This window comes from Eptatretus burgeri, chromosome 12, assembly GCF_056783735.1.
Source record: "Eptatretus burgeri isolate ZD-2024b chromosome 12, Ebu_testis_v1, whole genome shotgun sequence".
Taxonomy (NCBI): domain Eukaryota; kingdom Metazoa; phylum Chordata; class Myxini; order Myxiniformes; family Myxinidae; genus Eptatretus; species Eptatretus burgeri.
The window spans coordinates 71,958,474-71,982,655 of NC_140972.1; the positions used below are offsets into that span (position 1 = coordinate 71,958,474).

Genomic DNA, 24,182 nt, shown 5'->3' on the forward strand with positions numbered 1-24,182 from the left:
CGACCAGTCATCCGTCCAACCGATCGATCTTCCGCCTGTCTGACCCACCGACCATTCGTCTGTCCGACCACCGACCGTTTGTCTGTCCGACCACCGACCGTTTGTCTGTCTGACCCACTAACTATCCAACCGACCTACCATCCGTCCGACCGATCTTAATTCTGTCCGACCAACCGTCCGTCCAACCGATCATCTCTCCATAACCTTTTGTGTACGCGCTATTTAAAAAAAACAGTTGAACATTGAGCTTTCACATTACACAGATCTATTCCTCATGATATGATCTCAACCTTATTATATCATGGCTGTGATTGGCTGAATTATGTGGCCATGGCAACCATCTCGGTAACTTACCTTGTGTACGCGATATTTCAAAAACCCTTCAATATTTAACTTTCATATGACACATATCCATTCCTCGTACTGCCCAAAAGTAAGGGAACTGGAGTATCAGCTTGTTGTTTGGTTTATTTTCAGGCCTGGCCACGATGAGGACAACACAGTCAGTGACTGGAGCCTTTAATGTAAAAAGGAAGAGTGTAGTGGACAAATCAATTGGCAGTGGCAAAGAACACCCCCATGTTTATTGTGGGAACGAACGGATGGGGTATGATCTCCCCCCCATCCACCCCAAGCGTCCCACATTCTGGAATCTAGATCATCTCCTCGGTTCTGGTTGTATGTTTATTGTCATGAACGTGTGCACTCGAGGGTTCTCAGGCTAACGGTCTCCCTGCAACTTCACACATGCAGGTACATGTACATGGTACAACCAACCATCTTCCCTGCCAAGGGTATCTCGCCCCCATCTTACTCCAGGGTCCTTGGTGGACACACAATGCACGTGCAAAGACAAACCATCTTCTCGTTTCAACGAATTCGGTTTATTTATTTATCATCCACAATATCGCAAATGGTAATCGACAGGAGTGTTCAAGAAGTGTCTGAGCAACTGTATTCTATAGATGCAGAAAATCGTGCCTTCATCTATTAATTGGGTATCTTTATCCCTTAGACTGTGTGAGTACGCCCCCAAGTGGTCGCCGGTGGTGCACGGCAGGTTTACGAAAGAGGGGGTGGGGAGGGGGAGAGAGAAAGAGAGATATATAGAGATAGAGAGAGAGATTCAGAGAGAGAGAGAGAGAGAGATTCAGAGAGAGATTCAGAGAGAGAGAGAGTGAGAGAGAGAGAGAGAGAGAGAGAGAGAGAGAGAGAGAGAGAGAGAGAGAGAGAGAGAGAGAGAGAGAGAGAGAGAAAGAGAGAGAGAGAGAGAGAGAGAAAGAGAAAGAGAAAGAGAAAGAGAAAGAGAAAGAGAAAGAGAAAGAGAAAGAGAAAGAGAAAGAGAGAGAGGAGAAAGAGAGGGGAGAGAGAGAAGAGAGGAGGGAGAGAGAGAGAGGTAAGGGGAGAGAGGAGAACGAGTCTCTCTCGTGTCTCGTCTGACGGCTGTGTGACGTCATGAGCTTTCTCTCTCCGAAGGCCACGTCGACGTCCCCAGGATTGTGCACGCGGTATGACGTCACTTCCGTTCACGTGGACCGTATTGTCATCACCACGAATCAATCGATCTGTGATTTCCAATTCGCTCTTCCACGTCCTGGTGATCTTCATCGGGCCTTTCGAGTATTTTAAATGTCAGGATTTGATTCGATTCGGATTATTTTCATTCGTTCAAGGTGTCCACAAATTACCAACTCCAAACCGTAAAAACAAAAAAACATCATGACGCAGGTGATCCATGACACCATCTTTTAACAAAGACCTACAGAAAAAGCTACAGGTTTGAGTACGGTGCAGCATCGCATCCCATTTCATTAATGTTTATTACCGTTCGAATTTGAATGGTAATTTGTGCCACCTATACCTGCTGGTTGCATCATTTTTCTGAAAGAGCGGTTGTGCCGCTGATGCAGTGCCCCTGTTACCAGAAAGCTGGTACTCATTTTGCCGACCTCTGCAGGTGACGGGCTGAGTCAACCCCACCTGGTGTTATTTTAACGGAAACTGCAGTGAATACAATGCCGAGCACAGTCACATGAAGTGACTCGTCCGTCACGTCGTAGCCATCCATGTCAGTTTGATCGATCTTCGCTCGTTCGGTGCTTCAAGATCGTTGAGATGAGTCCATACTCGGACTGTAATCTATCTATAATTCCAGCAAGCTGTGTGTGTGTGTGTGTGTGTGTGTGTGTGTGTGTGTGTGTGTGTGTGTGTGTGTGTGTGTGTGTGTGTGTGTGTGTTTGTGTGTGTGTGTGTTTGTTTGTGTGTGTGTTTGTGTGTGTGACCGCTGTTTCTCGACAACCACTGGTCCGATCTCATTGAAACTTGCCAGGTATATTGCTCGGGACCTGAAGATGTGCCTTTTCAAGGTTTGATATTAATCGGACGAGTGGTTCCCAAGTTACAGCCATTTATTTGCCAATAAATGACAGGACACGGTGCTATGACGTCATGTTGACGTCACAATTGTTCTTTTTTTGCACGATTGACGTCACAATTAATCTTCTTATTCGTTTGATATGACGTCACAATTGACGCTGGGGGCCTGAGTATGTGCCTTTTCAAGGTTTGATATCGTTCTTCATCCGTTTCAGCTGTTTCCCAAGGTTTGAAAGCTGTTTTTTCCCAAGGTTTGAATTAATTGTTCAAATTAATAATTAATCCCAAGGTTTGAATTTTCCCAAGGGAAACGGCTGTTTCCCAAGGTTTGAAAGCTGTTTTTTTTTCCCAAGGTCTGAATTAATTGTGCAAATTATTCATTAATCCCAAGGTTAATTAATCCCAAACTTGCCAGGTATATTGCTGGGTCCCTGTGGATTTGCCTTTTCAAGATTTAATATTAATCGGACAAGTGGTTCCCAAGTTATGGCCATTTATTTATTTACATTTATTTAATTATGGCCATCACAATATGACGTCACGGCCTGTGTGGTTGTTTCTGCGCTGCGGTTTGAAATTTATTATTTTTATTTTTTTTGCACGTACGGCCACGCACTAGAGGTAACTAAACATGAGATGAGTTCTCAACAGCTTCAACACCACCTCGTCAATAAACCACTATCATGGTATTCTGGTGTATTTTGTCTCAATTACAATCTGTCGAAGTGTTTTTACCACGTTGGTAAAAAAAATAATTAGATAAAATATAAACCCGCTTTCAATTCCCGCCAATTTTTCATCACCTCCAACTTGCCATGTATATCATACTCACAGACACACCGGGGTGAACATGTATAACCTCCGTCCACCTTCAGTGGCTGAAGTAATTATGGCGGGAAAACCGCGAAATTTATTACGATTGTCAATGAGTTATAATAAATGGTATAACAACGATGAAAAAAATAGCACAAATCCGAAAAAAGTACGCTTTAGGGCTGATATAACTACAGCAAAGCGATCCCTGTCGATTGTTGGCTAAATTCGCTGATAACAGTTTATATAGTTCGTTCCTTTGAAAAAAAAATATTAAAAACACCTTCAAGGGTGGCATATCTAGATTCAACAATATTTGAAGAACGTCCATCAAACGAAATACAAAATTTGCCGATTTATATTGAAAATGTCGAACAACCTTTTAATGAGAATTCATATCTAATAAATTTGTTCATGTTATTAAATGGGAAAAGTCTCTCGAAGAGAAAAAGGAAGAGCAAGCCTTTCGATAGTTATGGACGGTATGGACAGTATTGGGCCAGCTCTTCGTCAAGTTCTACAAAGAATTGCCGCGGCAAGCAGCCGCAGAGCTCATGTGAGTGTGACAAAAAGGGAAACGCGATGCCGGTGTGTGTTACTTTAACGGTTTATTGTTTGCCAGGCCGTGGATGCACTTTTCTGTTTCTCTGTGTCGAATCTATACAGGACCTTCCGGTCGTCGCGCCGCGCCTCGTGGCCGTGAGCAAGACGAAGCCGGTCAGCGCCGTCATCGAAGCTTATCGCCACGGTCAGCGGCACTTTGGAGAGAATTACGTAAGCTCCCCTGCTTATACACCGCCTTATTTATGACTTGTAAAAGATTATTTTTTTTTTGCCTATACACCGCCTCATTTATGACTTTTAATAGATTATATTATTATTTCCCGATACACCTCCTTATTTATGGCTTGTAATAGATTATAATATTCTTTGCCTGTACACCTTATTTATGGCTTGTAATAGATTATATTATTCTTTGCCTATACACCTCCTCATTTATGGCTTGTAATAGATTATATTATTCTTTGCCGATACACCTCCTCATTTATGGCTTGGAATAGATTATATTATTTTTGCCTATACACCTCCTCATTTATGACTTTTAAAACATTGTATTCTTTGCCTATACACCTCCTTATTTATGGCTTGAAATAGATTGTATTATTATTTGCCTATACACCTCCCCATTTATGGCTTGTAATATATTATATTATTATTTGCCTATATACCTCCTTATTTATGGCTTGTAATAGTTTATATTATTATTTGCCTATACACCTCCTCATTTATGGCTTGTAATAGATTGTATTATTCTTTGCCTTTCCACCTCCTCATTTATGGCTTGTAATAGATTATTATTCTTTGCCGACACACCTCCTCATTTATGGCTTGTAATAGATTATTATTCTTTGCCTATGCACCTCCTTATTTATGGCTTGTAATAGATTATATTATCCTTTTCTTATAAACCTCCTTATTTATGGCTTGTAATAGATTATATTATCCTTTTCTTATAAACCTCCTTATTTATGACTTGTAAAAGATTGTATTATTCTTTGCCAATACACCGCCTCATTTATGACTTGTAAAAGATTGTATTATTCTTTGCCTATACACCTCCTCATTTATGGCTTGTAATAGATTATATTATTCTTTGCCGATACAACTCCTCATTTATGGCTTGGAATAGATTATATTATTTTTGCCGATACACCTCCTCATTTATGACTTTTAAATATTGTATTCTTTGCCGATACACCTCCTTATTTATGGCTTGAAATAGATTGTATTATTCTTTGCCTATGCACCTCCTCATTTTTGACTTGTTATAGATTGTATTATTCTTTGCCGATACACTTCCTCATTTATGACTTGTAAAAGATTGTATTATTCTTTGCCTCTGCACCTCCTTATTTATGACTTGTTATAGATTATTATTCTTTGACTATACACCTCCTTATTTATGGCTTGTAATCGATTGTATAATTCTTTGAGTATACACCTCCTTATTTATGACTTGTAATCGATTGTATTATTCTTTACCTATACACCTCCTTATTTATGACTTGTAATAGATTGTATTATTCTTTGCCTATACACCTCCTCATTTATGACTTGTAATAGATTGTATTATTCTTTTCCTTTCCAACTCGTCATTTTTGGCTTGTAATAGATTGTATTATTATTTGCCTATACACCTCCTTATTTATGACTTGTAATAGATTGTATTATTCTTTCCCTATACACCTCCTCATTTATGACTTGTGAAAGATTCTATTAATCTTTGCCTATCCACCTCCTTATTTATGACTTGTAATAGATTGTATTATTCTTTGCCGATACACCTCCTCATTTTTGACTTGTTATAGATTGTATTATTCTTTGCCTATCCACCTCCTTATTTATGACTTGTAATAGATTGTATTATTCTTTGACTATACACCTCCTTATTTATGACTTGTAATAGATTGTATTATTCTTTGCCTATACACCTCCTCATTTATGACTTGTAATAGATTGTATTATTCTTTGCCTTTCCACCTCCTCATTTATGACTTGCAGAAGATTGTATTATTCTTTGACGAAACACCTCCTTATTTATGGCTTGTAATAGATTGTATTATTCTTTGCCTCGACACCTCCTTATTTATGATGTAAAAGATTGTATTATTCTTTGCCTATACACCTCCTTATTTTTGACTTGTAAAATATTATATTATTCTTTGCCTTTGCACCTCCTTATTTATGACTTGTTATAGATTGTATTTTTGTTTGCCTATACATTTCCTCCTTGATGACTTGTTATAGATTGTATTATTCTTTGCCAATACATCTCCTCATTTATGACTTGTAATTGATTGTATTATTCTTTCCCTATACACCTCCTCATTTATGACTTGTGAAAGATTCTATTAATCTTTGCCTCCTACCTCCTTATTTATGACTTGTAATAGATTGTATTATTCTTTGCCTATACACCTCCTCATTTATGACTTGTAGAAGATTGTATTATTCTTTGACGAAACACCTCCTTATTTATGGCTTGTTATAGATTGTATTATTCTTTGCCTATACACCTCCTTATTTTTGACTTGTAAAATATTATATTATTCTTTGCCTATACACCTCCTTATTTTTGACTTGTAAAATATATTATTCTTTGCCTCGAGACCTCCTTATTTATGATGTAAAAGATTGTATTATTGTTTGCCTATACACTTCCTCCTTGATGACTTGAAAAAGATTGTATTATTCTTTGCCAATACATCTCCTCATTTATGATTTGTAATTGATTGTATTATTCTTTGCCTATACACCTCCTCATTTATGACTTGTAGAAGATTGTATTATTCTTTGATGAAACACCTCCTTATTTATGGCTTGTTATAGATTGTATTATTCTTTTCCTCGACACCTCCTTATTTATGATGTAAAAGATTGTATTATTCTTTGCCTATACACCTCCTTATTTTTGACTTGTAAAATATTATATTATTCTTTGCCTCGAGACCTCTTTATTTATGATGTAAAAGATTGTATTATTGTTTGCCTATACACTTCCTCCTTGATGACTTGAAAAAGATTGTATTATTCTTTGCCAATACATCTCCTCATTTTTGACTTGTTATAGATTGTATTATTCTTTGCCTATCCACCTCCTCATTTATGACTTGTAATTGATTGTATTATTCTTTCCCTATACACCTCCTCATTTATGACTTGTGAAAGATTCTATTAATCTTTGCCTCCTACCTCCTTATTTATGACTTGTAATAGATTGTATTATTCTTTGCCTATACACCTCCTCATTTATGACTTGTAGAAGATTGTATTATTCTTTGACGAAACACCTCCTTATTTATGGCTTGTTATAGATTGTATTATTCTTTGCCTCGACACCTCCTTATTTATGATGTAAAAGATTGTATTATTCTTTGCCTATACACCTCCTTATTTTTGACTTGTAAAATATTATATTATTCTTTGCCTATACACCTCCTTATTTTTGACTTGTAAAATATTATATTATTCTTTTCCTCGAGACCTCCTTATTTATGATGTAAAAGATTGTATTATTGTTTGCCTATACACTTCCTCCTTGATGACTTGAAAAAGATTGTATTATTCTTTGCCAATACATCTCCTCATTTATGATTTGTAATTGATTGTATTATTCTTTGCCTATACACCTCCTCATTTATGACTTGTAGAAGATTGTATTATTCTTTGATGAAACACCTCCTTATTTATGGCTTGTTATAGATTGTATTATTCTTTGCCTCGACACCTCCTTATTTATGATGTAAAAGATTGTATTATTCTTTGCCTATACACCTCCTTATTTTTGACTTGTAAAATATTATATTATTCTTTGCCTCGAGACCTCCTTATTTATGATGTAAAAGATTGTATTATTGTTTGCCTATACACTTCCTCCTTGATGACTTGAAAAAGATTGTATTATTCTTTGCCAATACATCTCCTCATTTATGACTTGTAATTGATTGTATTATTCTTTGCCTATACACCTCCTCATTTATGACTTGTAGAAGATTGTATTATTCTTTGACAAAACACCTCCTTATTTATGGCTTGTAATAGATTGTATTATTCTTTGCCTCGACACCTCCTTATTTATGATGTAAAAGATTATTATTCTTTGCCTATACACCTCCTTATTTATGACTTGTTATAGATTGTATTATTCTTTGCCTATACACCTCCTTATTTTTGACTTGTAAAATATTATATTATTCTTTGCCTCGACACCTCCTTATTTATGACTTGTAATAGATTGTATTATTCTTTGCCGATACACCTCATTTTTGATTTGTTATAGATTGTATTATTCTTTGCCTATCCACCTCCTTATTTATGACTTGTAATAGATTGTATTATTCTTTGACTATACACCTCCTCATTTTTGACTTGTTATAGATTGTATTATTCTTTGCCTATCCACCTCCTCATTTATGACTTGTAATAGATTGTATTATTCTTTGCCTTTCCACCTCCTCATTTTTGGCTTGTAATAGATTGTATTATTATTTGCCTATACACCTCCTTATTTATGACTTGTAATAGATTGTATTATTCTTTGCCTATACACCTCCTCATTTATGACTTGTAAAATATTGTATTATTCTTTGACTATACACCTCCTTATTTATGGCTTGTAATAGATTGTATTATTATTTGCCTATACACCTCCTCATTTTGGAGTGGGGATTGGAATTGAAAATTATTCATTTTTGTTGATCGATTGTACTTTATGAAGTCAGCAGTTATAATATACAATATTTTACTTTTATTCTCGTTCTTTTATCTTGTTGTTTGGGATTATTTTAAGTTTCTTCTACTTGCAGGTTCAAGAGCTGGTGGAAAAGGCTTCAGATCCTCAGGTAAGTTAGAATTAAAATGAGTCCCCATACTTACAATTGCTTATTTATTATGAATTGGAAGTGGAGGGCACCACAATCCCTGAGGCCAAATATTTGTTACGTCCGCAAAAGGGTGGAATTGCTCATCTCCCCCTCGACCATCTTGACTTCCTCTTGCTTCAATTCCCTCTTATTCCTATCTTTACCTTCCCTTCTTTTTCTCACTCGTTTATATTGTATTTCACTACCCATTAGTGTGTCTGCTTTGAAAGTCCCTGAGTTTAAGATCCCGCAATGCCTTATTAGTAAAGAAAACCCCACGATGGTGGTATACTGCTGAGAATAATGTTTGTGACCAAACTGTACCAAGAACCAACCCCATCTGTGGAGTACAAAGTGTGTGAGAAGGGGTGGGACTGAGTGTGAGGAGATAGGGGGAGAGAGGAAGGTAAAACCACAAAAAAAATGAGAAAGGTAACGGAATAAGACGATATATGGAAGGAAAGAGAGTGTGGGAGAAGTGGAGACAAACAGAATGGTTGGAAGGGGATAGTAGATAAGATGTGTGGAGGGGAACATCTAATTTAGACCATTTTTGTGTGTGTAATAAATACTAGTGTGTGCCCGTACGAGCTAAAAAAAAAAAAATCCTGACGTCATAGCACCGTGTCCTGTCATTGGTTTGGTAAATAAATGGCCATAACTTGGGAACCACTTGTCCGATTAATATCAAACCTTGAAAAGGCACATACTCAGGGCCCCAGCAATATACCTGGCAAGTTTCAATTAGATCGGACCAGCGGTTGTCGAGAAACAGTGGTCACATACAGACAGACAGACAAGCCGGTAGGTGGCCATGGGTCGCCGAGCATCCGATGACCTTTGACCCCTGATCTGAGTTGATCTAATACTAAGTACTTACGAAATTGCAATCGAATCGGTTAATCCGTGTATGAGAAAGGGGGCTTTGAATGGTCATTTGTCCGAACAATGCACTCATTGACCTTTGACCCCTGACTTAGCCGAGATAGGTCAATATGTCCTGGCACAGAGATTGCTGGAATTATAGATCGATAAGGCCCATCCTACTTGACCACATATGAACTTAAGATTTTTAAACATCCAAAGTGTGCAGAAGCTTGAATTTGAAACTCCCTGTCGCTGCTGTGATAAATATCCATTTTGGTACACTGTACGTACTGTATAACAGTGTTCTCAAAGCTGCTGTTCACTTGTTTGTTTCTCTACGCTGTTATATTCTCACCTTGCAGGTCATTTCCAACTGTCCAGAGATCAAGTGGCATTTCATCGGACATTTGCAACGCGGCAACGTCAGTAAGCTGTTAGGTATGTTTGGTGGTATTTTTATTTCGTTTTTATCGAGGCAGGTGCAAGCGATTAGTTTGGGAGCACTGGTATGATGATCATTGATTGAGGAGCTACAGAATGAAAAGGCATGTTGGGTGTGTTTTGACATCTGATATCACAACTCTAATATGAAAAATGTGTTGGAGCTAATCAACAATGGATGGCAGGTTGTTCGGTGGAAGGGAACAAGTAGACAAACAAGGAGCTGATACTCTAGGTCCTGCCTTTTGACACACACACACACACACACACACACACACACACACACACACACACACACACACACACACACACACACACACACACACACACACACACATACACATACACATACACATACACACACACACCTCTATTTAACAAGAAACGAGGCAAGAATAACCTCACAAATACCAAGACGGTTGCCGTGACAACATAATTCATCCAATTACCACTGTGATCTAATCAGGTTGAGATTGTCATGAAGAATAGATATCTGCAATATAAAAGCCAAATGTTCAATGGTGTTTAGCTCACCTGGAACGTAGTTCCATGTCGCTTATGGGATGGCGTGTCGTCCGTCCGTCCACAAATACTTTCAACTTCTTCTCTGAAACTACGCATACAATTTTGATGAAACTTTACCACAACATTCATCACCATGTCTGTACCAAAGTTTCTTCATGGCATTTAAAAAATCGGGCCCTATGGGGGGAGTTTATGGTGGGGGTGGGGGTGGGGGGAGGTTGCCCCCCAAAAGAGGTATTTGCTTTCTTCTCAGAAACTACTCATAAAATTCCCATGAAACTTTACCACCACCTTCATCACCTGTGATGTTCGAAAGTTTGTTCATGACTTTAAAAAATTGGGGTCTCAGGGGTTCTGGGGGGGGGGGTTGCCCCTCAAAATATGTATTTGCTTTTTCTCTGAAACCACACACAATTTCGATGAAACTTGACCACAACCTTTATCACCCATGATGTACCATGGTTTATTCATGGCATTTAAAAAAAAAAATCCATAGTTATTTACTTTCTCCTCCATTATATATTTTGTGGGTCATCCATGCCTACCAGTGGTTCCCTGTTTGTTATCCAGCCGGTACCAGGTGAGCACCCAGTGGTATTACCCCTATGTTTGAAATATCACGTACCCAAAAGGACATGTACAGATGGTCGGTCAATCGGATGGAGCTCATTATAATGTCCTCAATCTCTAACCTTGGAGGAGTGGAGGCCAAAAAAAAAAAATGCGCAAACACATTACGGTAGAAGAAGCGGAGTCATCTCACTGGGAGGGAAAAAAGTTAAGAAGTTAATAAGTTGGCAACATCATATAAACAACACCTTTGCCTTCACTCATTTAAAATTCCACGTCACTTCCCACCCAGTGGAGTGGTGCTGACTTCAGTTGTTGGTACAGCAGTGAGAGCCCATCGGTGAAGTCACCACTATACCAACTGAAGCCATCACTGATACTGGACTGGCATCCAGCTGTGAAAGGCTGCAGTGTTGGGGATTTTGATTCTGAGCTTTAGGAAATCAAGTTTGTTTTCCGGAAAACTGCCATGCCTTCATTGGACGGTTAGTTTACAGAAAATAATCCCAGCTTGCTTACGAACGATCCCCAAAGTGAAATTATCTCCCTGCCCACACCTGGTCGGGTCTACACGTGATGCCACTCCATGCACCATTGTTGACTCTCATTTGTTTCCCTTGTTGCGTGAGATTGTGATTAACATGGTGTTTTCTCATGTTAGAGAGCCATTCAACAAACTGCACTGAGTTTATAATCTCAACACCGCCTTGTTTTTAACTTATTTTTCAAATATAAACCACTTTGTGCATGTGATCCTTCATTTTGTTTGTGTCTGTCTGTACCCTCGCCCGTTCTCAAAGGAACTGCAGAGGGTTTTGTCGTCTGTGTTTGTATCCGCACATAATCAATTTTATCAGAGTGTCCCCGGGCGGCCCACTTCAATATTACGCCCAAATTGGTGGAGCACACAAAGTTGTCCAAGTGAAAGTTGAGAACAATCTATCTGGGTTCTTCCCGTCCTCTTTGTTCGTTTTACATTTCTTTATACTTTTTCATATTTCTCCTTATTCATTCTAATTCTTGCTTTTTCTTTTTCTTTTATCTCTTTTACTCTTTATTTCTCTATCCTTATTGATCTATCTGGGAGAAGTGAATTCTTGCAGAAATTTTTTTTCTGTAAGGCTCACTTGGCTGCGCCTTGATGGGTTTGAGGGTTATGGAGTAGCGACTGAAACCCGAATCCTATCCAGGTTCCTCCTGATGACTCCAATGTAATATTTGGTCTTCCGTTTCATTGTGCATAACATATTTATCCCCACCTTTTTTTTTTTCTTTTTTTTTTTCTTTTTTTTTAACAGAAATATATTGTAATCGGCTCCATCCGTCCGTTCGCTTGCCTGTCTGTCTGTCTCTCCGTATGTTCGTCTGACATGCTATCTCCTGAATGGTTGTGCAGAAATTCACCAAACTTAGTGGATATGATCACCACATGCTAAGAATGTGCGAGAGCAGTATCATTGTTGACCTCCCCCCCCCCCTCCCCAGTACACGGTCAACAGGCCAAATACCACGAAATGCAATAACAGGCACATTTTTATATGAAACTTTGTATATGCAATCAAGATTGGGGGACACATGAAATATGTAAATTTTTGGGATATGGTCCCTGGTTCATGCACCAGGGATGGGGACTTGGTGTCATAGGGGTTCAAACAAGATTTTTTTTTAACCTAAAATTTGATATTGGGTTCTTCCTGGTTCCTGGTGGAACTTTTTGCCTTCTTTCAGCTTTGCTATAGATGGAAATCATGGGGATTTGTGATAGTGTGCCATCGACTTCGCTCTCGTTACATCGATTTTTTTAACCATAATTGGTTCGCGGGCGCCAGCAGTGACCACTATTTTCGTTGTTTGTGTGTCTGTCTGTCTGTCTGTCTGTCTGTGTTTGGCTGTCTGTCTGTTTGTGACTCTGTCCAGAGCATAGCTCCGTGACGTTTGATGCGATCTTGATGAAACTTGGACACAAGCGAGATATCATGGTCTCGTTGTGTCTTTTTGTATGAGGGGCGTCCCATGCCCCTTGTGGGTGGAGCCACGCCCACTTGAACTTTTAATTTATTTTTATTTTTTCTCTCGATTTTTTTTCTCGCAATTTCGTATCCTAGAAGCTGTGCATAATGTCCATAGGTATAACATAAAAAAAATCTGATTTGATTTGGTCAATTTTGACGGAGGAGATGGGTTTTTACGGTAGGGCTTCCTCAAAAGCTTCCACTAACTCAATTGTACCTATCGTGGCATTGTTCAATAATGTACCGCGAACCATCGTCGCCTCCTGGCTCGTTGATTATTTTTTTTATTTTTTTTTAAACTGTAAGTGTGCATTTTGACCACATTAGAGACCATTAATCCTGTGGTTTTTTTAACTATGTGTAGTCTCTTAACCCTGCATTTGTGCATCCGCGTGTTGTTCAGCGTTATACAATTCTCATCTGTACTACGAATAAAACAGGTTTGTCTGTGTGTGACAAGTAGTCTGCTAGTTTACGTATAAACCAAATAATAATAATAATAATAATAATGATTAAAGCCTGGTGTTGGCTTTACAGTTAAGGTGGCTGGCTTAAGACCTTAGGGTCTTGAGTTTGAGCCCCTGTCTCACCATTAAATAACACCAGGTGGGTTGACAACCTGTCATCCTTCCGAGGTCGGCAAAATGAGTATCAACTTACTGGAAACAGAGAGCACAGAATCAGCAGCACAGCCTCGCTCCCATCAATGATGCAACATGCAGCCACAGGCTGATTATGAATTAATAATGATTGATTAAACAGGTTATCTTTTGATATATATGAACCATTTTGGTATACTGTACCAGCAAACAAACCAGCAAACCACAAAGCCTGGTGGTTTGCTTAACCAGTTAACGTGGCTGGCTTAAGATCTTGGGGTCTTGAGTTTGAGCCCCTGTCAGCCGTTGAATTGACATCAGGTATGGTTGACTCAGCCTGTCATCCTTCTGAGGTCGGCAAAATGAGTACCAGCTTACTGCGGTGATAAGCCATTCGAGTATTCTGCGTCAGAGTGGAGACCCATCCAAGAGTGTACTCCTTAGCCAAATGAAACTGCCTCGGCAACGCTATGCTCCTCACGGCGTGATAGGGATAGTTACATACGAACCATTACTGATGAATTTTTCATGATATGTACGAATCCGGGAATTTATTAGGCGACGTATTAGCCTCGCACGTCCCCAAAAGAGCACCAACAGCTATTGTAATGCTGCAGTGTATTCTTACTTCAGGGAGTTTGTTCACACTGGTTCTCTGATCTACTGTAATCTATATATCCTGCTGAGGCTTTGCATTGTTGAATGTTTTTTTATTCAATAATCTATATATTAATACTGAAGGACCAATTTTGTGCTCCTCCTAGTGGTCGCGTCACGGTTTTCTCAGTACTGTGACCTGGACTGAAAGAAACTTCGTACCTGTAAGAGTGCATCGCACATAGTGGCAACAGTCAAACTTCAACTCTGAAGCAGAATAAACACTTTTTGTTTATGGAACGGAATCCGTCTGACGGGGTTTCGGCTAGTGTTTCCTTATTTTGGGTTGGCCTGTTTCGTGTTCTCATCGAAACCAATGGCCCATATACTCTGTAATTGTCCATTGTCTACCAATGTCCTTGCAATGCACATTAAGATGCAATAGTTTGTATTCGTGTCTTCGTACTGCACATTATTGGATTTGCTATATATGCGAGATATCCCTTATTGTTGTGTGTGTGTGTGTGTGTGTGTGTGTGTGTGTGTGTGTGTGTGTGTGTGTGTGTGTGTGTGTGTGTGTGTGTGTGTGTCCAACGCGAGGCTCCACAGCACGAACCAGCGAACTGATTTCGATGAAACTTTGCCAACAGGTGCCATATGGTCTGGGAATGTGCGCACTTGAATGTCGTTGCCGAGCAACCACCCGTTGCTGTGCAGCGGCCAAAAAACCGCGTACAGTATTTTCAATACTTGTCCTTCAGTTTTGAATGTAGAGAAACGAGACTTCGCAATTAAATACTTCGGGATAATTAGAAAATTTTACTCGAGCCGATTTTTGATTGAGGTTTTATTTTTCAAATGGTAGTCCTTCAAAAATCGGGTGTCTATTCATCGTCATTTTTTATGAGGGGCTTAGGAAAGTGGGCGGAGCTTAGGGAAAGTGGACGTGGTTGATGAAAAGTGGGAGTGGCGTAGGGAAGTGGGCGTGGCTTATGGAAAGTGGGCGTGGCTTGTGAAAATATTGTGTGGCTCAGGAGGTGTGGTCAAACAAGAGCATTGAGAGAAGTTTATCGGGTTGTGTGTGTGTGTGTGTGTGTGTGTGTGTGTGTGTGTGTGTGTGTGTGTGTGTCTGCAACCCGAGGCTCCACAGCACAAACCAGCAAACCGATTATTTTTCAAATGGTAGTCCTTCAAAAATAGGGTGTGTATTTACCGTAATTTTTTATGAGGAGTGCCAGTTGGCAAAATACGCAATAGGAAAAATCTTTCCAGGCAGAGGAACAATTGTATGTGAAACAATGCGTCTTGGCAATGAATCTTCGTCGGTGGATCGGTCAGATTGAAAAGCATCGTATCCAGCGCTTCGATCCTCGCGAATCCCTCGTCGCCTACCGGATTGTTTATTTAGAAGCTTCACCATGAGCCTTCATATAAATGTACATAAAAAACTACTTTTTCTTTCCTTGTTATGTGTTATGCTAATGCAACTTCAAGGGCTCATTCCATAGTCCTGCAGACCTTGCATCTTCTGGACTGATAACACTGGTTTACAAAAAAAAATTCTGAGGCAAGCATGTGAATAGGTGTTTCTGACTAATTTTGATATGCTGAATTCAAATTTCTAAACAGTTTTGCTCTATCACCTCTAGTTTTTTTTGCTTTCACATATCCCAATTTTTTATTAAAATACATATATTTATAATATAATTTGTTTATTTCGTATGTTCAAATGGAATATTACAGAACAAAACAAAAAATACACACAGAACCCTGACAGAACTAAATATTACTATTACTTGGATACCAGTATATATATATATATATATATATATATATATATATATATATATATATATATATATATATATATATATATATATATATATATATATATATATATATATATATATATATATACACACACACATCATAGTACAACAGACAGTCAGACGTGAGTTTGTTGTTTTGGAGGATCTGGTGCACTTTGCCTTCGGGATGTCATGCAGGAGCATCCAGCAGAAGTCCCCCATCATGCTGGGGTTCCACTTGCCTTGGTAGTTGCTTTCCATCTTAGTAATATCTTTGTGGAACCTTTCCTCATGTTCATCACTTACTGCTCCGAGATTCGGCGGGAAGAACTAGAAGTTGAGGTGGGAGTGGAGAAAGTGAATCTTGAGAGACATTCGGCACCCCATATCCTGATAAGCCTGCAACAACTTCTCGACACGCATTTGGTAATCTAGTGCCCGTGTGTTACCAAGGAAGCCATGGCAGACTGACTTAAATGCTTCCCATGCTCTCAGTTCCTTCAAGGTGAGCTTCTCCTCGAATACCTCATCCTTCAGCACCTCCCTGATCTGAGGTCCGACGAAGATTCCCTCCTTGAGCTTAGCAGAACTGAGACCTGGGAACAGAGTGCACAGGTGTTGGAAGGCAGCGCCATCCTTGTCCATGGCCTTCACAAAATTCTACATGAGGCCAAGCTTGATATGAAGAGGGGGAAGAAGCACCTTGTTCATGTCCACCAGAGGATTTTCTTGGACACTGTGTTCCCCAGGCACGAAAGTGCTCCTAGACCTCCAGTCCTTCTGCGTGTAGTGCTTGGACACAGCCTGACTGTCCCAGAGACAGAGAAAGCATCAGTACTTCGTGAAGCCTGCCTGCATACCCATAAGGAGCCCAATGACCTTGAGGTCCCCACAGAGGCTCCACTGGTGCTGCTGGTACTTGACAGCTTCCAGAAGGAGCTCCATATTGTCATATGACTCCTTCAAATGAACTGAGTGACCAATGGGAATAAATACCCCAGCATTCCCCTGAAATGATTCTTCTATAGTATAAAAGAAAAATTAAAAACCCAGCTACTTTATATAAAAGTATCATCCTACCGGATAATTGTAGAGCAGCACTAACCACCCTCTCTCACCACCAGTAAGCTACTGGCATTCCCAGCCGCACAATGCACGTTTGACCTACGGAGTTTTTTTGGATGACGCAAATAGTGTCATCGGCTTGCCAAAGTGTTAATTTGAGTTCAGCATCCCTAAATTAGTCTAAAACACCTATTTTTGCAGTGTATTACTGAAATATTTAGATATTTTTGGGTCTAGGGCTATATGTATATCTCAAAAACTGGAGGTGATGAGTGAAAATGGATTTCGTATCTGAAATCAGCACCCCAAAATTAGGTTAGAACACTTATTTTCATGCGTACCTAAATTTCTTTGTAAACCAGTGTAATTTGTTTTTTGCATATTTTATTTATGCTCGGTTTTCTTTGTTCCGGAATGTAATCACGATTTCTGTTGCTGTACGAGCTCTATTCCCCATTCATGTATATCTGCTTACTATAGCTGTTTGCTTTTAAATGTGGTGTTTCGATCGTTGCATCATTTTCTGCCTTTTGCAGGTGCCCGGAACCTTGATATGGTAGAAACGATCGATTCACCCAAGCTTGCCGACAAAGTCAGCTCGGCTTGGGGACGGTGTGGTGGTCAAAGGTTAAAGGTCATGGTGCAAGTAAACACCAGTGAGGAGGAAAGTAAGTGATTTGAAAAGTAATAAAGTGTTGTAGTAACACAGTATGAGTGTGAAGTTATCAGGTATCACAGGTAAGGATGTCATCAGGGAGGGCGAAGTCCCTTAAGTTATTGACTCTCAATAACTCTATTCCATTTCCACCCAATTTCTCAGGCAAGCATGGCATGGGGATGACGGATGCTGTAGCAATAATTCAGCACGTCATGGAGCGCTGCCCTTCCTTGAATTTTGTGGGCCTGATGACTATTGGCGCAGAACATGACCCCAGTAAGGGGTTAAACCCTGACTTCCAGGTGTGTGTGTGTGTGTGTGTGTGTGTGTGTGTGTGTGTGTGTGTGTGTGTGTGTGTGTGTGTGTGTGTGTGTGTGTGTGTGTGTGTGTTTGTTCACATTCGCAGAGCTTTCAGTCATGATTTGGATCCAACTTAGTAAGGTTGATTCGCTGCATCTGTAATTGACTAAAATAATGCAAGTTTGATGAGCTTTTTGTGAGTAACACATGTTGGATCTGGGTTATTCTGCTGTGTGCAGAGTCTGCTGATTTGTCGCCAGAAGGTGTGCAAGCACCTGAATCTGAATGTAGAGGATGTGGAGCTCAGCATGGGCATGTCACATGATTTTGAACATGCGGTGAGATTGGGTTTCTCTCAATGCAAGGGCTACGTATAGATAATATTGTTAATTTATTGGTTTCTTCCATGCTGTTTTTACTTTTTGGTCGGGTTTTTACTTATAAATATTGTGACGGCCACCAGGTTTCGATCCTGACCCTGGTGTGACGAACGTTGCCTCTGGGTAGTTCCGATAAGACGAAGTGTCTTTAAAAGACTATGATCGTCAGTCTCCCCAGAACTCCCCGCTGGGTCCCATACCCAATGTCGTGTTACCATTCAAGGAAGACCATAAACGAGCAAGTACCGTGCCGATGATTTTGTTACTAATCTTAAACAGTAGACCGAGTGGGACCACTAGTTACGTAACCGTTTCTATGTAATCAAACAGTTTCTTAAGGAAATGGCTTTTTGGGCACAAGAATCAGGCAAGTATTTACAATGGGAGAAACAATGGCAGGCATATTCACAAGTATGTACAGCATGATCACCGCATGGCAAGAAGGTGCCAGAGCAGGATCATTGTTTGGCCCCACCCCCTGTTGCCCTGGAGCTGGGTCAAAAGGTCAAATATCAGCATATCCAATTGCGGGCACATTTTTAGGTCATCTCTTCGAGCATGACCTAATAATATTGGTGTTGAGAGGAGAGGTTGACGATCCATCCGTCCGTCCGTCCGTTCACAATGAAGTTGAAGCGGAAGATCTGGTCATTAGTGATCCTGATAGAGGTCGATGAGACGTACACGATGGTATGACTTTCAAGGTCAAGGTCACGAGGCCTTTGAAGTTGCGAAAATGACAATTTTCAAATTCTATCTCCTCCGCCATTTCTCAAGCGATCTTGAATTTGATTGTGGCATATGAGTCTATGGGACAATATTGTTGCGAATTCGCGCCCGCCGGCGTGCGATCGGCCGCTCGACTCGAATGGCGGCTGCCTCTCCCACCGGAACGGACAATTCCGTCGTGACCCTGTCGGAACAACGCTGGGAGCCAGTCACGGGTGGGGGTTTAACCCCACCACGACCGTGCCAATTGCCCACCCACGCAGGATAGGGTTGCTCGCCAAATTCAATCTACATAAGTACCTGCGCGGATGGTCGACCGGGCGATCGTACCTCGCCGCAGGCCAACTCCGGACACGAACCGCTTAAGCAGTCCATTCCGTGCTATCGGGATAACCGAGCGGTGTTATCGTCGGCCTCAACGGTTCCGATTAATTATCGGGCATTTTAAGCCCACTACGAACCCTTTACGTGAAGCAGGATGGAGAGTCAATAAAGAAAAGACGAAGCGAAACGGGAAAGCAGTTCACACAATGCACATTTATTACTTGACACACGGAAAGCACACATATACAGCCAAACAGTCAGAATGCACCTATATCAGGAAAACAAAAGAAACAACGGCACAGACTTACAACCAAATACGCGTACACACGGCAACACTTACACACTTCTACTTTACAAGACACGGCGCCGACACATTTACTCAAAAGCAAAGGAAAGAAGCCCCCCTCATAGACAAGGGGGGGGCAGACGGGCCTGTAGGCCAATATGTGCGCGGGACCTAAAGGAGCGGCCAGGTCCACGAGACCGGGTGGGTCCTACCCGCGTTCTCGTGGCGCGTTGGCGGACGAGCCACAGACGTCCACGTGGCTGTGCCCCGACTCCGTGCTCCTTCGCGGGTTTCGTTGGCACGACGTTTGGAGTGGGGTGGGAACAGGTCTCCCTTGGTGCACTATCTCAGCGCGGGGGAAAAGGGGGAATTGTTGATGCTCTGGGGGAGGGAGAATGGCTGGCTGGCTTCGGTCCCGCGACGAGCGATCTCCCGCCGCGACCTCGTCACCGACCGCCGTCTTTCTCGCCTCGGACCCGAGCTCCTTGGCCTCTTGCCACAACTCTCCTTAGCCGACTGCAGAACCCAACTTGACGCCTTCGCCTCCCGACTCCGCTGCTGCCACACTTTGCTCTTCCAAACTGACTTGGCCATGATTCGCCTTGCGCTCGGCGTTTTATAGGCCGGCAGGAGAACCCATATGCAAATTTCCGGATCAGGATGAGCTCGGGGGTGGAGCCACGCTCGCCCATTGGACGGAGGAAAAGTGGGCGTGAACCTCCCCTGATCCTAGAATTTGCATATTTCGATTTCACACGGACCCGCCTGGAGGCGGAGCCAAGCCGCTCCGCGCTTGCTGATTGGACGGATCAGAAGTGGGCGTGTAGCATTCTTGATCCGAATTTTCCCTCGGAAAGGCTGCTATTTGCACTCGCGGCTCGGTGCGTATCTCTTGAACGAGCCCAACACAGCCCGACGCTCAGTGTTCACAGGTGATGCGGGAATGGCCGTAGAAGGAGAGAGGTGAGGGTGGTGGAGGATTTATCGGTGGTGGTTTGGTTATGGCGGTTGATTCAAAATAAAGATAGAACAGAAAAACGCCTAACTCAAAGCGTCGCAGCCCGAATGAATCGCATAAATTCCCTCTAAACAACAGGTTTGGGGCTAACTACACATGTACTTAGAGTTATCTCACCTACGGGACCTGAATGGTGGTTTGCGAATTTCCACAGCCGTAACAATATCTAAATTTTGGTCGGGCCGGATTTTCGATATTCGCTTTCGTTTTCGTGTCACGTGACTTCAAAGTTGGCAAAAAATGCGAAAATGACGATTTTCAAAATCTATCTCCTCCTACATTTCTCAAGCAATCTTGAATTTGATTGTGGCACATGAATCTATGCGACAATATCTAAATTTTGTTAGGCCGGATTTTCGATATTCACTTTCGTTTTCGTGTCACGTGACTTCAAAGTTGGTAAAATGCGAAAATGACGATTTTCAAAATCTATCTCCTCCTACATTTCTCAAGCAATCTTGAATTTGATTGTGGCATATGAATCTATGGAACAATAACTAAATTTGGTCAGGACGGATTTTCGAATTTCGCTTTCGTTTTCGCGTTATGTGACTTCAAAGTTTGCAAAAACTGCCCTATCTTCAGGAGGCTATATATTTTCTCGCAGAGATGACCGTCACTCCTGCACGGGTGTATTTTTAAACATTTTTTTTTTTAATGAAACATTGGGGAGGAGGAGGAGGAGGAGGAGGAGATTGGGACCATACTCTGTGCAGAGCATTGGTGCTGCTGAAGCAGTTTCCTTGGCTATTGGGCACAATCCTGGATGGATCGCCACTCCGACAGTATACCAGCATGCTGGCACTCATTTTGCCGACCTCGGAAGGATGACAGGCCGAGTTAACCCCACCCGATATTAATTCAACAGCTGAGCGGGATTTGAACTCAGGATCCTAGAATCCAAAGCCCACCACCCGAACCATTAAGCCAATAACAGGCATCACATTGGGGAACGCATGAAATATGAAACGATTTTTTGGATTTTACCCCTGGTTCATGCCCCTGGAAATGGGGACTTAGGGTTACAGGAGTCAAAAAAGATTTTTATGCCTCTGCTGACGAAGTCACTGGAGGCATTGTGTTTTTGGGTTGTCCATACGTACGTCTGTCCATGCTAATTTTCTCTCTTTTCCCTGCAACCACTTTTCCGATTGACACAAAATTTTCACCACAGGTGAAATACTCATGGAGAATGTTGTAATGATAATAATGATGTCATAGTTCATGTGGAGTAGCAGCCATGTTGGAAAAAATGAAAAACTTTGGACCTCTGTATCTCCAAAACCGTACTATGGAAAAAATTGAAACTTGGCACATGTCATGCACTCCCCATGGAAAACAAGGGTGATTTTTCTTGATGATGTCATAGGTGGCTTCGTTATGATGTCATAATTGCATCCGTCTCACGCTTTATCCGATCAGTATGGAAAATTTTGACTGTCATAGGGCTAAATTGTATGGGAGAAAAAAAAATTGATGTTGTTGGTCACGTGGTTCGGCAACCATTTTTTTTTTTAAACATAAAAACCTTCAAAAATCTTCTTCTCTGATATGGTTGAACAGAGAGGTGAAATCTTACAGGTATGATTGCCTATCCATGAAGAACAAAAAGTTTTCCGACTATGACATTGTAGGTCACATGATTTGGCAGCTATGATTTTTTGAAGAATAAACCCTTAAAAATCTTCTTCTCCAGAACGGCTTGACAGATTGAGCGAAAACTTCACCCACATGTTTCCCAAGCCTTGTGAAAACCAGGGTGTTCACAAATAATATGTCACATGGTCTGGCAGCCATTTTTGATTGAGTGAAAATCTTTTAAAAATTTATTTCTCTTGAACCGTTTCATCAATTAACGTGAAGCGTCACAATGATGATCCAGTAGTAATGGGGAATATATTGTTACGGACCCGGGGTTTGAGGCTCGCCACGAGGGGAAGCACTTGGGTCCCTCCCGAATGCTCGGTCCTGAGGCCGCCAGGCACAGATAACTCTGCACCGGCAGGTGAGTAAGCAACCACAAACGCTGATCGGCACTGCCAATCTGGGCAGAATTGCACTACTTCGCATGATACCTTACCTGTGGATGGCTAAGTCAATTGGGGTCTCGTACCCTCAGCACACACCCGTATTACTGCCGAGTGGCATAGTGCCAAGAGGCAAATGGGTCATCATAATCAGCCTGCTTTTCAGTCCACTGCTCGGTGAATGCCTCCCTCGACTCACATTGAGGGCTGTTGGCATACTTGCTCTGCTTGCCAAGTGTGATTTGGCGAGTGCTTTTGTGCAGAAATTTGTAATTTGTTCAGGGTGTCGGCTATAGCTCGCCAACTCTTTGTGACAGACACCACGGGATCTTTATCATCAACCAACAATTGTTGGCAGACAAGACACCGTGTTTTAATTTTCATCCGAGGGACAGCACACACATTTTATGAATTGCCCTACCTGCAAAACACGGGGTTGACAGTTTGTAGTTGGGCCAAGATGCAAATCCAGGCTAGACAACTCAAAGGTGAGTGTGCATACCTCCGTTATCCTGCTCGCCCAATAAATAAAGGGGACATCGATGATAAATCCTCATTTTGAATGCCAGCAAGACCTTACAAATGTTTAATGATAGTTTCTTCCCAAATATTGCCGAGTTAAAAAAGATTTATAATGAATAGCAGAAAAATGAATATCAACATCTTGAAATACTTACTGACTCATCATGTTTTTTTTTTCAAAAACAAACAGTGAGATACTTGATCAACATTTGTTTGGAATTTGCTTATTCTTGTTCTGCTGACTTGCTCTCTTCTGGATGTTAGGTTGAAGTTGGAGCAACTAGCGTGCGAGTGGGGAGTACCATTTTTGGAATGCGACCCTACCCTGCTACCCAGGCTGTGAAAAAGGTGTCTGGAGGAGATAGATGAGACGCAGGAGCTACATGTAGTTGTATTTGGATATTTTGCTTGCATTATGGTCATTCCTGCTGGAAGACATCTCAGCAAGAATGGGTCTGCCCCAGCTTGCCCGGAATCTGGGCGTGCTGTACTTTTGTGAAGCACCGAGTTGTCGGGATGATATCGACGCATGTGTGTTGACGTTGTCCGAGTAGCGTTTTTTTTTTGCTACTTGTTTCGTGACTAGCTGGTTAGTTGCCATCAGCTATGTTCATAAATGTGAGGAAAGTCTGTACTGTGTATATGAACAGAGAAATTGTGAGTTGGAATCGAAGCATAAAAACATTAGTGTGGCAATGCTACTGATTGGTGGTGGTATTTTGTAATTCGATCACCTCGTGATTCTTCTAATATATAAAACTGAGCCATGTCTGTGTTTGGCAACTACTTCAAGACCCTTGGACTGATTGACACCAAATTTTCAGGGTATACTCAGGGGGTCT

General features: G+C 41.2%; 1 protein-coding gene across 1 annotated transcript in view; it reads left to right on the plus strand.

Annotated features, from left to right (window-relative positions):
* The first annotated feature begins 3,602 nt into the window (after window positions 1–3,602).
* PLPBP (pyridoxal phosphate binding protein) overlaps window positions 3,603–24,182 on the plus strand; it is a 20,819-nt gene continuing 239 nt past the window's right edge. The window contains exons 1-8 of the mRNA XM_085848485.1: window positions 3,603–3,745; window positions 3,856–3,963; window positions 8,556–8,591; window positions 9,842–9,917; window positions 17,633–17,764; window positions 17,917–18,056; window positions 18,294–18,392; window positions 23,605–24,182. The exon at window positions 23,605–24,182 is cut by the window's right edge and continues 239 nt beyond it. Of these exons, the coding sequence (XP_085704611.1) occupies window positions 3,614–3,745; window positions 3,856–3,963; window positions 8,556–8,591; window positions 9,842–9,917; window positions 17,633–17,764; window positions 17,917–18,056; window positions 18,294–18,392; window positions 23,605–23,709 (828 nt within the window). The 5' untranslated portion in view covers window positions 3,603–3,613 and the 3' untranslated portion in view covers window positions 23,710–24,182. The remainder of the gene's footprint in view (window positions 3,746–3,855; window positions 3,964–8,555; window positions 8,592–9,841; window positions 9,918–17,632; window positions 17,765–17,916; window positions 18,057–18,293; window positions 18,393–23,604) is intronic.